The following is a 19,069-nucleotide window of genomic DNA, read 5'->3' as shown; positions in this document are numbered from 1 at the left end:
ATTTGTTAATAAATGTGATATGAAAAATCAGAACGCTCTAGGCCAGTCTATAGTTCAAGACGTTTTACTTATTCAACTTGATCTGCATAGAAATGCATTGGTCTGCCGTTCGCTTTTCATCTACTTTGTCTAATTTCAGTGTGTGGAGAATCAGTCAAAAATCAGTGCACGGAAAAATTTCCCCATGAACCCGAAGCCAGGCCACAATGAAATACACAGAAAATCAACACATTATAAGATCAAGTCCATCAAATGTGAATATCTAAATTACATATGTCAACTGAAAGCTGAAATTGACTAAACTCTGAGGTGAACAGAATCCAGCTGTTGTGATACCGAGAAAGAAACAAAAGAAAAAAATTCTACAAAAAAAAAAAAAAAGGAGCTAGTAAACTCAAAGAAGCATAAAAAACCCCCTTTCCAAAATCTGAACATTTATTTGACAGAGTTAATGTACAGCAATAAATCGGCATTCAACTCTCAACGGTAATTCTTTAGCAGTGCTTCCGATTGTTTCTTTCCACAAAAGATACTGGTTGGAACAGACAAAGCTCAATCCCTTTCTGCTAGAGAAACGAGGTGTACATCAATCTCAGCCTCTGAGAGAATCCTAAAGCAAAAGAGAGGGAAAGAATGACGAGAAGTTTAGTTCTTCTGTTTCTGCAAGTGACTTGTACATTAATGAAAAGAATGGCAGCTGTACTACCTCTAACTGACTGCAACAATTGCTAGGCCAGACGTTACTTAATTATAGCAAATGTTTCTCACATAGCCTTGGACTGATTACATGTAAGAATTTTAAGAAAATGTGGACAAAGAAGTTAATTCGTATGAAGCTGAAAGCTCATGTAGCTAACACCTAGGTGAGTTCCCCCTAAATAAAAAGACTTGCATTCTGTTGATCTGGTGTCATTTCCTTGATACTTTCACTTCTGTTACAAAGCTATACTATCCAAAGTATCACGGCACAATAAACTTGGTGGGCAAAAAAATAAATAAAGGTTACATAAAATGTAATGCCATTTAGATTGCGCTGATTTTTGTCCGTTTTTATTCTTAACTAGAACCGTGGCACATATCACCAGTGCTTTGTTCATTATTTCTTTCTTGGTAACACACTACTTTGACCAAAGCAGAATTCCTTGTCAAGGAATGAGACAAAATGACAGAGAAGACCAGGTAACGATGACTATTTCGCCCCTGTTTGACCAAATTTCGTACAATGAGTGACTTGAGCCTTTGTAGTTGTTGCTCCACGGCTCTGGAATGGCCAACCAGAGAACCTGAGAACACAGCAGATTGTGGGCAGTTTTAAAAAACAGTTAAAGACTTTTCTATTTAGGAAAGCATATGAACAAAATTGCCTCTAATTATTGTTTTTATCTTGTTGAGTCTTTGTTTAAATTTGTTTTATGTAGCACTTTGAGGTTTACTACAAATGTAAAGTGCCTTATAAATACAATGAAATATTATTATTATTTACACAATACACGATCATCTCTACAGTTAGGGATTGCAGTATGGGATGTTGTAAGATGTCTAGACTCTGGCTACTACCTGTTCCAATGGACTGTGGACTCTCATGAGTTTTATTTTCTTCAAAAACACAGTTTTCAGAATATTCACTGTCAATTAAGTGAAAACGTATAAATCTCTCTGTGGCTGTTTCATTATGCTAGATGTTTGTTTACCTTTGTAAATGTTATACAGTTGTAATTTTCCCTTGCTGTATTTTATTTTAAAAACTGCATAAATGTTAAAAGTCATTCTTTAATGAAGGGGAGTCTAACCCTCAAGTGAAATTCAGTTCAAAGTTAGTGAAACCCTTCTTTTGTCAAGTGCTTTGTGACGACGCAGTACTTTAACTACATTGTATAAAATAAAGACTGTCAGATAGGCAAAGCTTTTTTCTTATTAAATTAAGGTCTTGATTTGTTTTCAATCCTATTTTTTTTCGTAAAAAATGATCTATTTGTATGGAATGTTTACAATGAAAATCAATAAAAAAAAAACAAAAAAAAACAAAGGTCAAATCTAGTGTCCTGTATTGCATTTGCACCACTGCTAGGATTAAAGTGAAACAATTTTAGCAGAAATTGAAATCAGGACAGATGAATTATATTACGGGGTGTTAACTCTCTTTGTAACCATTACATAACTCAATTTTAAGACACTGGCATATAGAAGTGTCATTTTTTTAAACAAACTTTAGTCAAAATTTCACTTTTTCAGGGTTGCTAGAAACCAGAGCAAGCATATTACAAGAAAGTCTGGTCCTATGTGCATTTATACTTATTAAAAGATGCTAAAGTTGCTTCAAAAGCATTTGGATTTTTCCGTCCAGCTTAAATACCGGGTATATTAATGCATCATGGAAATAAATACTACTTAATTTTTGGTATCAGGATGTTCAATTAATGTTTTGACCTCTTTTGTTTTTGTAAATTTTCATGTACTGTTTGTGTGATTATGCCAAATGCACACTCAGCATTTCCATGGATTCTGTAATTGAAATTCACAACAACCTGCATGCCTGTTACCACTGACACTTCTATACCACATACCAGTTCACCTTCTTTTGCCATGCTGAAGGGGCTCACAGATTTCAAGCAGTTTAGTATTTGTATTTACTCAAGAACCAAGTGTTCAGTTGGCATGTTTACAGCTGTCTCATGATCCGGTTAAGAGACTAGAGCAAACAGCTCATGGGTCAAGGCAGTGTAAACAATGATCCGAACTATTGAAAGGCTGAAACTCTGCCCTCGGACAAGTGAGAAATTCACATGCAAATCTGCTATAATAAATATGAAAATATTGAGTGAATATATGATGTCCCATCACCTGGAGTTGAAAGTGTATTTCCACATAGCTTACAGCTAACTGCAGCTTAAAAAGTAAATTGCTAAAAGAGACAAAAAAAAAAGTCCAAAACAGGAACTATTCAGCCGCTACTGACAAAATAAACATGTTGCATTCTACATTCTTCTCATTTAACAAATTAATGTTTTTATTCAGTTCAATCAATTCCATATTTAAATAAATTCTAAGCACAAAAAAAGTGCATAATCTGGCAGCATGACATGACCAGGGTACCAGGTCTGTTAGCTACTAGCTTTAAAAGTGACACAAAGCTATTATCCTTGTTTCTTGCACCAGTTTTACAGCCAATGGCTATTTCAGAATTTATGTATGATCACAACAAAGAGGTTTCAATCTCCCTCAACTATAAAGGGTGACCATTAAATTATGGTATAAAAGGCAGCAAATTAATTACCATTATAAAAGCAGCCCATTCTGCTTGGATCTGTTTCATTAAACTCTGAGCAAGTAATGAAAGCAGCTGTGCAGTGTTGCTATACCACCTGGTTTAAGTTTTGCAGTCACTTATGAAGACATCTTCTCCTGAACACCCGACTTACACTACTCAGTATTTCAGTATTGGTTAGTTTACAGAAAACCGATAACACATGCAGAAAGTAATGTGAATTGCTGCAACATTTTATAGAATTTAAAGAAAAAAAAATAACATACAAGCTCTGGGGCTGATACAAACATATTCCACTGTCTTTTTCTATGATGACTATTTGTTAAACATAATGGTACAGCGTTCATATTAGCTAGTGCACATTTTTAAAGTATTTTTTTTTATTATGAAGCTAATGGTCTACAGACACTGCTGCACAAATAGGCAGCTATAAGCAGTGACTATTGTATTATGCATGCATGACAACACAACATAGTAAAATGGTAGAAAAACAGTGTCTACCTAGATGTTATGCTGGAACATCCAACAGCAGCTGGTAAAAAAAAGTCCTCCTTCAATACACCCTTGTGATGAAGGTGCTCCTCAGGCTGACTAAGGAGTCATGATAACCAGCAGCTTAGACAATATCCTCCTCTCTGCTACTGCATCCCGTATGTCAAGGCCGGAGCCAAGGTCAGAGCTAGCCTTCTTAATTAACTTAATAATAAGCCATTTCCTGTTCTCATGTTACTGCCCAAACATACAACCACTTAAACGATTTACTAGAGACACTTACCTAAAGTTAGGGTTTTCTGTCGTGATAACCCCAATTTCTAATTCTGATGGCTTGAAGTCAATAGACAGAACTGTTGACAGACATGTTATTGCTGTCTGAAACATACAAACAAAAAAGTATTTATTCACTATGCCATTTAATACATACACTAATATATAGTTCTAAATGTGAATTAAAAACAACACTTAAAATGACATATTATATTTTAATGCTAATGCCTTAATCTACAGGCTTTGTTACAAGCAGTACATTTGGACTCTATTGTGATCTACTTCAAAAGGCACTTTATTAGAACTATAAAACATTTTTATTTCTCAGAATTCTATATCAGATTCCACTGTGACCATGGAACACTGGTCCAATGCTTTGTCACTGCAAAGGTATTTATAGGATCGTAGGAGATTTTCAATTCGCCCAACAAGTGCTCTTTATACTTAGAAAAATGCTTATTATCGTTTACCCCATGATATCTTGTGGAAGCTGCTATAAAAGTAGAGAGATTTCTGGGGTTGTGGATGTGGGCCATTTAGTCTTTGTATTAGAGGAGTGATGGCTTTGTTGGTGTATTTAGTAATAAGTAATGGCTGTTCAACTCCACCAAGGGTAAGTCTTCCCTCCTCTCTTGTTAATGATCTTTACTGAAGGAATACCAACACACAGATGAGACTTGGAGGGTATCCAGTTTGGAAACCAAAGTACTCCACCTCTTCTGTTTGCATAAAGATTATGATGTCCAAATGGCATTAAGATCAGACTGTGATCTCCAGCATGTAATTAGAATGGTTCATAGCCAAGTGTGGTATGATCAAGACAAGAATTGGTACTCTGAAAGAAGGTTCCAGTCATCTCTTAGAAAAGAATTACTTTGGGCAAAATGCATTTACAAAAATGTTTATTATCCTTACCTCTACCGTCTGCTCAAATGTCCAGTCTAATTTCTTCTTCACTTTTTTTTCAAGGAAGCTGGTAGCTTCTGTTTGTTTAACACCAGCAGCAGTGGCCTTGAACCCACAATAATAACCAGCTGGGTCACATTTATATACCTGAGGTCCGTTTTCCTCATCTACTCCAATCATGATCATGCCTGAAAAGTACCAATTCAAACAGAATTACTGCTGCAGAAGGCTGGGAGGACAAATAAATCCATATAATCATCCTTTATAAGTTAAAAAAAAAAAAAAATCTTCCCTCAATAAACATTTGAGCACTCACGACTCTTATCCTTATGCCCAATTGAAGCTAAATCATACTTTAATACAGGACTTAATTTTCCAGTAATCCGATTCCCCCCCATAGTACTGCACAACAAACCCTGGCTCTGTAAACATGTTAGTGAATGGCTAGATTACAGCCAGGACAAGAGAAAAGATTTCTGGTTTACACTTGTGTAGTAAAATGATGCAAATGAATGTTACATTTTTTATTTAATGCTATCTGGCGTTTTCAATGACAAATAGTCCTTTTCATGATGTTTTTATGTATTTAATGTTTGCTGAACAGAAGCTGACAAGTACCAATGAAGAAATCAGCTTCAAGCTAAACCTGTACAACTGCTAGAAGACACAAAAAAGCTCAAGCACTAAAACTCAGTCAAAATGTGCCACACTTACCCTTTGCTAAATAATTATTTGACCAACAAAACCCAGTGATGTCTTTTTAAGCTTTCTGCCATAAAGGCAGATCTTGTTATTTCAGACTTTCACTATAATGTTGCGTCACATGCGCTGTTGTATTGTGTATAATAGTTTCCAAAATCATGTAGAGATGGAGTTCAGCTTCACTGTGGAGGAAGACTATGATTGACCATCTCACTACTAGACTAAATACAAGGCACAGTTGTTATCTGTCAGTTTTATTCTAGAGAAGTATTTGAAGACACTGGGCGTTAATATTAATTAACTAAAACCTACAAACTGGGTTGCAAACAAATCTGGTATAAGAAACCAAACCAGGCTCAAGTATATAAATTTAGTTCACGATTTAATACCGTGCTTTCCTCATTATCTTATAAAAATTATGCAGTTTTTAAATAGACAAAACTGTAAGGCTCATACTTACAGCAGCCAAGCGGCCTCATCTCGGCATTCTGTGTGTACACCTGAGAAATATCTGCAATTCTCTTGCACAGCATGTCAACTGGGATCTCATAGCCGTATTTGTATTTCCAGTTGGCAGCTTCATACCGAGCTCTCTGGACCTGGGACCTACTGTCAGCTTAAAAAGATATGAGGTAGGGAGATTTTTGAACATGTTAGTGTAAAAGTATTTTTAAAAAGGGCATGTCAAAGGTAAAAGACAGTAAATCTCGTTAGAGTGAAATCAATACACACCAAATCATTTTAAAATATTGCTAGCACGTTTATTTAGTAACAAACTCATTGAACACCTGGTTAAAAATCAATGAAATATCAGCTTTAAACCTTCAAAATTAATGCCTAGAGGTGTTTTACCTGTCATCCCCGACATAACACAACCAATATTTTCAGTTATCCTGAACAGATGAGTGACAGTGCTAGAGTCTAGAAGCTTGTCCTGAAAGATAAAGTAGACAGAGATGAGGTGAACGTAAAATATGAATTTATTTTTATATATATATATATATATATATATATATATATATATATATATATATATAAAATCAATGATTGCATTTCTTCAGCTTAAAGAAACATGCTCTGAAAGAATTGTATATATTAGATTACAAAACAAACTACCACCAGCAAGAATGAATTAGTGCTGTAAATTAACTTAAGACGAACTTTTGGTGCAATAACATTTAACCAAAATGTTCTAGTTACATTATTCTTGGGAATTATTTTTTAAGTTTAATAACTAAAATGTGATTCATAATTAATTTAATTTCAACTGTAATAACATAGATTTAATATTTTCGGAGAAGATAGGATTTGGGCATTATATGGATAGTGGACAAAGCTGGAAGAACCCAACCCCTAAACACTTAAAGCGAATATTGCTTAAATATTAATGCATGTTTCTGAATACTTAACCAAGCAGCACAGCAGCTTTTTGACTTTAAGACATAACTTTTAAAAATTTCTTCTTGACTAATCTGCAGAAAAAAATGCAGATTTGGATAAAGGTATAAATAAATATAACTTGTGTAAGGTACTGTAAACATTTTACTTTTACAGTTCTTTTAGCAATAATTTAATATACTTCAAACTACATAAAATAAATTAATAATCCGTGATTTTGTATAAAAAGGTGTACTAAATCATGCATGTAACAGAACATTACATCAAGGAGGAATATTTGTTTTCATTTTACATCTGAATTGTAAATCAGCAGATCAATTTAAATATGAGTGTATGGTAATATACTAAGCATATACTAAGAACTTTAACAGGTGGAAGGCTTAAAGTAGGACATAAATAGCGCATTAGGCTTGCATGTCAGCTTCAAAACAAGAAGGTAATTCTAGTTAGCATATTGAAACACAGCAAAATAAACATACCCTGAGTCTTGGTCACGTAATAAAAATAAATGACAACTGTGCCAAACAGCCCATACACAAACATATTATACTTTACACCCCACACATTTTTTGGCAAGTTGATCTGGTATTGCTCAACTGCCTTCTAGTTATTAACCAAAAAAGTTATAATGAAGAACTAGAAGTGTAAGACATTGACTTTTTTTTTTTAATAATATGCAGCACAGATTACATTTTTCTTTATGTATTAATGACAACACTTGTAATTGCCTAAGGGTTTTAGTGTTAGTGAATAATTCACAGTGCATAGATTTAACATGTCCATTTGTGATACCTAAGCATATAACAAATACCTGGCATGCTGTAAAATAACTGGTGCATGGAGTGTGCTTTGAAAATTAGTGAAGTTTCCATTTAAACACCCTTTCACCACATTGCAGGAATATGCCTATGTCAGATGTGCCAAATGAACAAAAGACAGAAGCTCGTGAATCTGGTGTGTGCCTCATGTGGCACACTTGGCGTTCTTGAGTGTCAAAGTGGGAAAGATTTAAATGTCATTAAACACAGTTTAAAGAGCACAACATGAAAAATATAACATCAGGTGGTCCAGTTACTTGCAGTGAATAAGACTACTAAACAAAACGTAACTTCTCCTAAATGCATGCAGAAATGTCAATTTCACCCACTTCACAACTGAAGCAAATATGCATGAAAAAATACATACTGGTACTTTTTTCTGTGTAACAACAATTGCACAGTCCTTTCCACGGACAGCAACTGAGGTAAGGCCACCCTGGTTTATAGCCTTGAAGGCATATTCTGCAAAGAAATGAAGTGATATTGTAAGCACATATTTACTGTAGTTAAAAACACTCACAAGGTGTCTGCAAGAAAACATTCACAATTCACTTTTTATAATGAAACATTTTATTTTTATGGTAATCTATAAGTTATACTGTATGTATAAAAATATATTTTAAAGTAAAGTTTTTGTGTTCTGCAAAAACAAGATATAATACAGAACACACAGGATAATAAATTGCACCTTTATATTATTTAATTATTCTTAACCCATTAAAATCAGACTATGCTATATAAATGATTTTGTCCATGTTAAGAATTAACACATGGATGACATTATAATGAAATTATACTGATATATACAGATTCAATAATACTCGGAAGAATACTGAATGAAAATTTGAGATAGTCTTCTTTTGAAAATGTTTTGCATATGAAAATCTTCTTCAAATAAAACTTGTTCTTTAAAGCAGCAGTTCTTTACCTGGGTTTATATGTAATGGCGATACATGTGGAATTACTGGATTATACATGAGGGGGCAGAAACAAGAAAAAAGTGTGAGCACAGGCATAGATAGATAGACAGACAGACAGACAGACAGACAGACAGACAGACAGACAGACAGACAGACAGACAGACAGACAGAAAAAGAGGGGTGGGAGTGAGAGCGAACGAGACGGCAAAAAAGAAACAGAGAGAGTGCTTTCCAGTTCTGAATTTCGGCATGGGCCTGCAAATGCCTATTACTTCAAAATAACTTCACAGTATGTGTTTTTAAGTGTGCCTTAACTTTTAATCTCAATAAATTAAGAAAGAAAATTATAATATTTGGCATAGGATGTCCTAATAGAAGAAGGCTTTTCAAATGATGTTTAAGTGTTCTATATTATTTATTATTCTAAATTATGATGGATAGTGGTTGGACATGCAAATGATAATTTTACTTTTGTACATATGACAATACTAATAATAATAACAATTTCAAGTTATACAGTAGGAAGTTGAAAAAGAAAAAACATTATTAACTGTAACGATTATAAGTAGTTACTTCACAATACCAAAGACTGTATTTTGTATTAATCATGCTGCAGAGAGCTATATGATTTATTACTTAAATATGATTTGTTCTTCATTTAGGTAGAAAAAGAATTAAGCTTGTGCACAGAATAAGGAACTAACTTGTATTCTTTTATGAGAAAATGCTGACCTCTTGATACTAACAGAACACCCTGTGATATTATAAATCAGTGTTACAGTATCTAAATTCTTGCTTAAAACTATTTGAGCATATTTCTTAAAACTGTGAGTGCCCTGATAACCTCTTAATCTGAAAGAAGCAATGTGCACATTCCAATTCAGGGAGTCGCAAGCTATTATAATCTATACTAATAAAAGGCAAAGCAAGCAAGCAAGCACGCACGCACGCACGCACGTACCTCCAAAAAGCGCTTAAGAAAACATGCATTATATAATTGAGAAGGCAGCGAAACAATAAGAAGCGAGCGAGTGACATATACTACCATATTCATGAGTGCTGCTACCTCGGAAAGAAAGCAAGGTGTAAACCTAAACTTTAAATTAAGTTCATAGACAGGCTACGCTGGCGTTTCACATGCCCACAGGTAATGCGGGATACAAGTTTAATGATAGGACGCAGGATATAAACGAGAGTTTTGATCACTTTGTAACTAAGTTAAAATTGTAGGTGAAGGGGTGTGCTTATGCAAATTCGAGAGACTGTGTTTGTGGGGATTGACAGTTAAAGGCGGGTGGGGAGTCACGCCATCATCTCCCTCCCATTCATCTATTTCGCTCTGAGCTGAGCTCAGCTAACGCCGTCTTCCGAAGCAACTTCGTCAGACTGCCACCAAATACTCACAGAAAAATCCACAAGTTAATACACACGCTGTCTCTAGAGTTTCAACACACTGAATCCTCCAGGCACTACTTACAAAAGGTCACATTGACAATCGTGTTACGCTATTTTTAAAATCTTTCCTTTTCTTAGCACAAGCACAGCTGAGAAGCTTCGATGCATGTGCTCCATAACGCGTTAAAAAATAATGCATTTAATCACACTTTGCATTACAAGCAAAGGGGAGCTTTTGTCAATGCATGATTTCCTGGTACACCGATTACATTGATCAGCGCATCCCGATTCATTTTACCCTCGCACCACCTTAGTTTGAGAAGAAGTATGAAAAAATATGAGGTTAACACAGAAAAACAGATCACCAATTCAAGCTTTATGAATAATCGATTCGCCATCAATAATTGTTTTGGTAAAGCCATCCTCCTTCCATTTTATAATTTTTCCGCCACTAGCCATGATTAAATGAGCGGTAAAAAGTAAGAGCGGCGAGGTGACTTATTTAGGCAGGAATATATATGACAGCAACACTCATGACAATGTCAATCATGTTACGTTATTATTAAAATGTTTCCTTTTCTTTTCATTACTTCTTTAACACACTACTTCTCCGCTGCGTAGGCGGGTATTTTGCTATATATATAATATATGAATTACCTCCAAAGAGCGCTGAGACTTTTGATATCATGAGCGTGTCTGCAAAACTGGGTCTCCTGCCCAGCAAAAGTCGAGCAGCCAGCGCGTGCATAGCTGTGCCGGCCTTTGAGACGCTGACTGCGCTTCTGCCTTAAGTCAAAGTGAGCACTTTTAATTTTTTTCATCCTCCCCCTGCGCTATAGCCCAGACAAGTGCAAACACGGGACCCCTTTTCTACACCACGGCAAAATAATATTAAGGCGATTCACACTTTCTTTTGCTAGTATACGATTATCAGGTCCTCAGCTCGGATTATGAACACACGATACGAGTGGAGGACTGACAGTGCCATCACAGCCGATTAATGGCGGGGCGTCTCACCAGTCTACACAAGACCCACGCGACTGTCCCCAAAAGGCGATCATAACGTCAGCGAACACATCTCTCTATACTATATAAAAGAAAAAGGCAACTTTCCTTTCTTTACACCTTTTTTCCTTTTATCCCAAACCAAAGCCTTTCTCTCTTAACACGGCAGAGGACACAAAATAATTTTCTTTAATTGCGGTAAGGCACATTACCAGAGGCACAAATTTGAACGCTCACATAGAAAATGTAATTTCTATACCACAGCCGTCGTGTAGCGCCTTTCAAAAGGGATCTACTACCGAGAGATGATCCATATACATTTTAGCTGCTGTTAGTTACTTACCTGTTTTGTTACACAGTCTTTAAAATGTAGTTTACCCAAACCACTCCAGTAGTGCTCAATGTACCTGTACTTCTTAAAACGTTAATGTTTTACTGTTTAATAACTTATAGACTATATTTATTATTTTTCCCTTGCACTCAGTGACCAAAGCTATACACACACATACAAACATACACACAAGTATATGTATGTGTGTATATATATATATATATATATATATATATATATATATACACACACACACCTATCTAGATTATATATATATATATATATATATATATATATATATATATATATATATATATATATATATATATACACACACATATACACACACACACACACACACATACATATATATAATTTGTGTGTGTAGATATGTATATAGATATGTAGATATGAAGATATGTATGTGTATAGATATATGTATATTATATATATATGTATGTATGTGTGTATGTGTCTGTGTATATATATATATGACAGCAGCAATCCAAGCTGTGAGAAAACAGTAAAAAGGAGGCGTGTCAGACGTCGTGGTACATTTTCTGATGCAGCTGCCGAAAACAACTTCGTGACGCTGCCGCCAAATACACAAAACAATTACTTTGACAATCATGTTACATTATTTTTAAAATGTTTCCTTTTCTTTTTCATAACTTCTTTAACACATGACATCGCTGGCTGGTATTTTGCTATATATATATATATCACAGCGACACTCATAACAGTGACAAAACAATTACATTGACAATCATGTTACATTATTTTCAAAATGTTTCCTTTTCTTTCTCTTTCCTTCTTTAACACACTACTTCTCGCTGCCAAGCTGGTATTTTGCTATATATATATATATATATATATATATATATATATATATATATATATATAGATAGATAGATAGATAGATAGATAGATATGAGAACAACACTCATATCAATGACAAAACAATTACATTAACAATCATGTTACGTTATTTTTAAAATTTTTCCTTTTCTTTTTCGTACCTTCTTTAAAACACTACTTCTCCGCTGCGAAGCGCGGGTATTCTGCTAGATTATATATAAACTCAAAATGAACTGCCATATATATATTTTTTTGTTTAATACACAAACTAGGTATATAGAGAAAGGCCCCACAGTAGGCTGCAGGCTGCATGATCTGACCAGTCAGTGGCACTGAGCTGAGGGGGGCAGCAGTCTCTGACTCACCAAGAATAAAGAAATTGCTTTTTACTTTAAATTGGTGTTTGTCTCCCGTTGTTTCCGACTTTAGTGTCCACAAGGTCAACACTGTTAAGTCAATTTCATATAAACTCTTGCACAGCTGCAACTCTTAGCCATAAAGGAATATTTAAAGTCCACACAGATGGTGGTCAATCAATCAATCAATCAACATTTATTTATATAGCACATATTCATACAAAAAATGTAGCTCAAAGTGCTTTACAAAATGAATAGAAAAATAGAAGACACAATAAAAAATAAACATAAGTCAACATTAATTAACATAGAATAAGAGTAAGGTCCGATGGCCAGGGTGGACAGAAAAAAAAAAAACTCCAAAGGCTGGAGAAAAAAATAAAATCTGTAGGGGTTCCAGACCAAGAGACCGCCAAGTGGTCCTATCTCTAGAATTTACTTATGGATGCTAATACTGTGGATCTGTGCATGAGCAAACTATAACTGGCTCCACTCGTACCTATGCGACATCCTCAATAGACAGGTACAAACTCACCAAGTTGCTAATTCAACTCACCACCAAATTCAGATCAGATCAATTTCAACCCTGTTGCTAAAAGGAAAAACATATCTGAGCTTTGAATTTTGAGTTTGATCAGCCTAAGCAGGTTAGAAAACAGATGGATTAGTGGGGCTGATGAATGAATGGCTGTTTTTGTCATTTTCGACTTATTTAAAAATAACAATACAAAGACTGAACCAGCCTCCTTATGTTTGATTATTTCATGATTTTTAAACTGAATTTATTAAAAGCAAGTAACATTCCATACAAACAAGTCAAACTTAAAAAACCTAAATTCAATTCAACCCCCAGCCATGAGAAAGAGAGAAATTCCAACAGCCAGAGTAAAACTTTAAGAGTAGAAAAGAGGGAGGAGAATCAATCCCCTCCATTATAAATGGATATTCTAAAATGTTCTTGATTAGATCCTAATCTAAGTTTTAAAAAAGTTTTGAACAGTGAGAATTTAATTTTTTCCAATTTCAAATGGTATATAGCATCAGTTACCCACTGACTTAACAGACGTGGGCTAGGATTCTTCCAATTGAGCAAAATAAGCCGACGTGCCAATTGTGAAGCAAAGGCAATTACAGTTTGTGTGCCCTTCTCTAGTTATTTCATGATTTGTATATATTTTTGGGCAATTAATTCAAATTAAAACTAATTTTCTTAATCACAACATTTTTAGTTTTCAATTATATTATTTTTGTATTGTTGCTACACTATAATTAAAGAAACATCTCTATCTTATTTTAATGATAATTTGCGAGAGTTTGACTTTTTTATGTTTAAAGAAAAAAACTTTATTTTATTCTATAATAAGGTCATAATATAGCTGAAAGTTGTACATATATCACTTGGTCAGCAGTCGGAGCAAACAAAATTCCCAGGCTTTGTCTGCGAGTGGGGCAGCTGAGCCAAGAATTTTCATTGAGCTCAGAATGAATGGCAGCTATGGCTTGGTGGATCCAGCTAACGTGCTGCTACCACCAATTCATATTAAGTATGCTTTAAAAGTTGTCAAAAGTTGAAGCCTGTTTGATGTACCGTATCTGTGCTGAAGGCTTCTGGATTTGTCCGAGACTAAACTGAAAGAGGACATTTTTGAGGGACCTGAAAACTGATTTCTGGTGTTGAATTTGATGCAATGACTGACCTGGAACAAGAGGCTTGGGTATCATTAAAAGAAGTAACTTCTATGATTTCAGGTAAAAATAAAGATCCAGTTTATAAAGAAATTGGATTTACATTTGGAATTTTTCCACACTGAATTTAAAAATATTAACATTACATTTACAACAATACTTCATACATAAAAGGTATAATTTGCTAAATTGCAATTAAACTTCATTTCAATTTTGTACTCAAGAGTGACACATTCTAATTATTTTTTAATTGTGTTTATGAACGCAAATAAAAATAACTATTTACAACCAAAACATTTGATTTGCAGACCTGTATTTATATATACACAGACTACATATCAGCACAGTTTGCTGAAGACAAGCAGACTAATGACATGTCCTGTGGTCTGATGACACCAAGATAAACTTATTAGGTTCAGATGAAGTCAGGCGTGTGTGGCGGCAACCAGGTGAGGAGTACAAAGACAAGTGTGTCTTGCCTACAGTCAAGCATGGTGGTGGGAGTGTCATGGTTTGGGGCTGCATGAGTGCTGCTGGCACTGGGGAGCTACACTTCATTGAGGGAACCATGAATGCCAACATGTACTGTGACATACTGAAGCAGAGCGAGATCCCCTCCCTTTGGAAACTGGGCCGCAGGGCAGTATTCCAACATGATAACAACCCCAAACACACCTCCAAGATGACCACTGCCTTGCTAAAGAAACTGAGGCTAAAAGTGCTGAACTGGCCAAGCATGTCTCCAGACCTAAACCCTATTGAACATCTGTGGGGCATCCTCAAACGGAAGGTCTCTAACAGCCACCAGCTCCGTGATGTCGTCATGGAGGAGTGGAAGAGGATTCCAGTGGCAACCTGTGAAGCTCTAGTGAACTCCATGCCCAAGAGAGTTAAGGCAGTGCTGGAAAATAATGGTGGCCACACAAAATATTGACACTTTGGGGACAATTTGGACAGTTTTCACTTAGGGGGTTAACAGCTTAAGTTAACAGATTAAAATATGGAAGCTTTCGAGGGATCTCAGGCAAGATGCAATACAAAAACTGGAGCTCCCAGTGTTATCTACAGTGCATCCGGAAAGTATTCACAGTGCATCACTTTTTCCACATTTTGTTATGTTACAGCCTTATTCCAAAATGGATTCAATTCATTTTTTTCCCTCAGAATTCTATACACAACACCCCATAATGACAACGTGAAAAAAAGTTTACTTGAGGTTTTTGCAAATGTATTAAAAATAAAAAAATTGAGAAAGCACATGTACATAAGTATTCACAGCCTTTGCCATGAAGCTCCAAATTGAGCTCAGGTACATCCTGTTTCCCCTGATCATCCTTGAGATGTTTCTGCAGCTTCATTGGAGTCCACCTGTGGTAAATTCAGTTGACTAGACATGATTTGGAAAGGCACACACCTGTCTATAGAAGGTCCCACAGTTGACAGTTCATGTCAGAGCACAAACCAAGCATGAAGTCAAAGGAATTGTCTCAAAGGCACAAATCTGGGGAAGGTTACAGAAATAATTCTGCTGCTTTGAAGGTCCCAATGAGCACAGTGGCCTCCATCATCCATAAGTGGAAGAAGTTCGAAACCACCAGGACTCTTCCTATAACTGGCCAGCCATCTAAACTGAGCGATCGGAGGAGAAGAGATGGTCACTCTGTCAGAGCTCCAGAGGTCCTCTGTGGAGAGAGGAGAACCTTCCAGAAGGACAACCATCTCTGCAGCAGTCCACCAATCAGGCCTGTATGGTAGAGTGGCCAGACGGTAGCCACTCCTTAGTAAAAGGCACCTGGCAGCCCACCTGGAGTTTACCAAAAGGCACCTGAAGGACTCTCAGTCCATGACAAACAAAATTCTCTGGTCTGATGAGACAAAGATTGAACTATGTGGTGTGAATGCCAGACGTCACGTTTGGAGGAAACCAGGCACCGCTCATCACCAGGCCAATACCATCCCTACAGTGAAGCATGGTGGTGGCAGCATCATGCTGTGGGGATGTTTTTCAGGAGACTAGTCAGGATAAAGGGAAAGATGACTGCAGCAATATACAGAGACATCCTGGATGAAAACCTGCTCCAGAGCGCTCTTGACCTCAGCCTGGGGCGACGGTTCATCTTTCAGCAGGACAACGACCCTAAGCACACAGCCAAGATATGAAAGGAGTGGCTTCAGGACAACTCTGTGAATGTCCTTGAGTGGCCCAGACTTGAATCTGATTGAACATCTCTGGAGAGATCTTAAAATGGCTGTGCACCGACACTTCCCATCCAACCTGATGGAGCTTGAGAGGTGCTGCAAAGAGGAATGGGCGAAACTGGCCAAGGATAGGTGTGCCAAGCTTGTGGCATCATATTCAAAAAGACTTGAGGCTGTAATTGCTGCCAAAGGTGCATCGACAAAGTATTGAGCAAAGGCTGTGAATACTTATGGACATGTGATTTCTCAGTTTTTTATTTTTAATAAATTTGCAAAAACCTCAAGTAAACTTTTTTCACGTTGTCATTATGGGGTGTTGTATGTAGAAGTCTGAGGAAAAAAAATGAATTTAATCCATTTTGGAATAAGGCTGTAACGTAACAAAATGTGGAAAAAGTGATGTGCTGTGAATACTTTCCAGATGCACTGTGTGTGTGTATATATACAGTATATATAAAATAAAGTATAAAATATATATATAAGGAAAGAAACAGTATTCAAAAACTTTTAAATGGGTCATCTTCAATTTCAAAAATGAACTGACCTCTCCAGCCTAAAATTCATTTAGCAGGAGAGGAGAACATTGTATAGTCAAGATCTTCTGATAAGACAACTGTCTAACAGACTTTTTGAGGAGTTTTCCTTACAATGTGGACCTGTAATCAAATCTACTGGTCAGTGAGAGAGACATAAATAGTCCTCATAGCGAGCCATAGACCTCTTGACTCCACTTAAACCATATTGTAATGTGTTAAATTTGAGCATCATCTTAACTTTCAATTCCTGTGTCTTGAAGTTGACCATAAGCACTGTACCATTAAAGTCCTTCTTTCTCACAGTGTCATACAAACTTAACGGATGGCGCTAACTGAGGATTGGTTGACCTGTTAAGGAATTAGTTGGAACACACATTAGGAGCCACTAGATCCCTGAATTTTGAGTCTGAAAATCCACACTTTTGTCGATGAAACAGCTTTAATCAATAAAGTACCCCTTAATCAAAATGTAATCCGAAAGAAAGAGGAATTAATAAAACTGCAGGCGCACAACACTGGCGGCTTTACCTCCCAGTTACGTACACTGGTTAGAAACGTACAAAGATAACAAAAGATGGAATGTTGCACGAAATGATTATTCCATTTGTCCAGTTTTGCCTTTTACTATTCCTAACTTTTTATTTTTCCCTATATGTACATATATATCTCACCATTTACGCATACAGTAAATACCGTTTACATACAGTCACGGGCACTTAAAAATACACAAAGTAATTACCCTTTAACAAATGATTCCGCTTGTTTGTGCTGAAGCCTGTGCTCGTCTATCAGGATGTCACGACTACTATAAGGCCTCAGCGCAACCCGTCAACCCGAAAATCAGTACAAACATGTGCAAATAAAGAAAAAACCGCGTCGCTTCGGATTGAGTTAAATAGAGGACAAATGAAACACGAAAGAAAAAAAAAACAAATGTTTAACGCATACTATACAGGTCTTACGAAACGCCGAGGGGGGTTGAGAACTCCATAATGACTGGGCAGTTAAGAGGGATGCTGCAGTCGTTAGCTACAATGAAAGTTGAGGCTTAGTAAGTTCCATACTGACCTACTTGGTAGAGTCTGCCTTCGGGAGAGAAGATGGTAATGTGTCGATCGAAACCCGCACTGGATCCCCGTGACATTCTGTTTAAAATCTGACCGTTTTGATATAAAAATCTTTAAAGTATTTTTGCAAAGTGTATTGAAATAGATACCGCACAAGAAACTGAGTCAGTTCACCCGGAAGGAGTTTGTTTTTCTCCGCCATTGGCGAAGGCACTGCCGGGGTCATGGGCTTTGTGGGGCGGAGCGTTCGGCTGTTTAGATTGTGTGCTCGCTGGGGTTTGTTGATGTTTACCGTGTAATACTTCACTTTTCGTATGAAAGTTTTACAGAAATATAAACTATGTTTAGAAGATGTTCAGTGTTAAACGTTTGCATCACATTTCTTTACCGAAATCCTGTTTATTTTGAAGGCGTATAAAGATTATAAATTTTACTATTTTCCAAAGATTTCAGTTGATATAATCAATTAATGATAAAGGTTACAAATACCTGTATAGTGCATTGAGGTCTGCAGTATAACGTTGAGTTGAATATCATGGCTGAGGGAGTCAGATCCCGCAGAGTCAAAAACAGCGTCCAGTATAATGATAAACGACCCATCATCAAGTGCCGAAAGACATTCGGATATACGGGCAAAAAAAAAATCGAAGTTTGTCCAACAGGCGTTTTTAGGAGGCCTCTGGTTTATAAGTTCGTGGTAGAGTTACAGGTGATTATGTGTCAGTGGCGGACAAGAGACATGAAACGAGTGTGATGGAGCCTATGGATTTGAAAGGTCGCGGCATTTTGGTGTTATGAATGGGTTGATAGTTTGATCTGGAATGGTAGAGCCGGTGTAAGGGAAACATGTGCACAAGCAAAT

At 36.3% G+C, this 19,069-nt stretch overlaps 1 protein-coding gene across 1 annotated transcript; it reads right to left on the bottom strand.

The window, feature by feature from the left end:
* Positions 1-412: 412 nt before the first annotated feature.
* On the bottom strand, positions 413-18,411 carry psma6a (proteasome 20S subunit alpha 6a). Its single transcript, XM_039741572.1, has 7 exons — positions 18,209-18,411; positions 8,222-8,316; positions 6,491-6,572; positions 6,099-6,254; positions 4,946-5,124; positions 4,041-4,135; positions 413-610 (listed from the first exon to the last, which is right to left on the bottom strand). The coding sequence occupies exons 1-7, from the start codon at positions 18,282-18,284 to the stop codon at positions 553-555; spliced, it is 741 nt and encodes a 246-aa protein (XP_039597506.1). The 5' UTR covers positions 18,285-18,411; the 3' UTR covers positions 413-552.
* Positions 18,412-19,069: the final 658 nt, after the last annotated feature.

Source organism: Polypterus senegalus, chromosome 18, assembly GCF_016835505.1.
Source record: "Polypterus senegalus isolate Bchr_013 chromosome 18, ASM1683550v1, whole genome shotgun sequence".
In the NCBI taxonomy this organism is placed as follows: domain Eukaryota; kingdom Metazoa; phylum Chordata; class Cladistia; order Polypteriformes; family Polypteridae; genus Polypterus; species Polypterus senegalus.
The sequence above is the reverse complement of the archived record's forward strand: the minus strand, read 5'-3'. Positions and strand labels throughout refer to the sequence as shown.

What these genes read in the sequence shown, in the direction of transcription:
- psma6a (XM_039741572.1), bottom strand. Translation starts at nt 18,284, where the DNA reads ATGTCACGGGGATCCAGTGCGGGTTTCGATCGACACATTACCATCTTC. An exon ending in AGGCAGACTCTACCAAGTAG is followed by an intron (nt 8,317 to 18,208) that starts GTCAGTATGGAA and finishes ATTTCTTTGCAG; the next exon opens with AATATGCCTTCAAGGCTATA. An exon ending in GATGAGGCCGCTTGGCTGCT is followed by an intron (nt 5,125 to 6,098) that starts GTAAGTATGAGC and finishes GGTACTTTTCAG; the next exon opens with GCATGATCATGATTGGAGTA.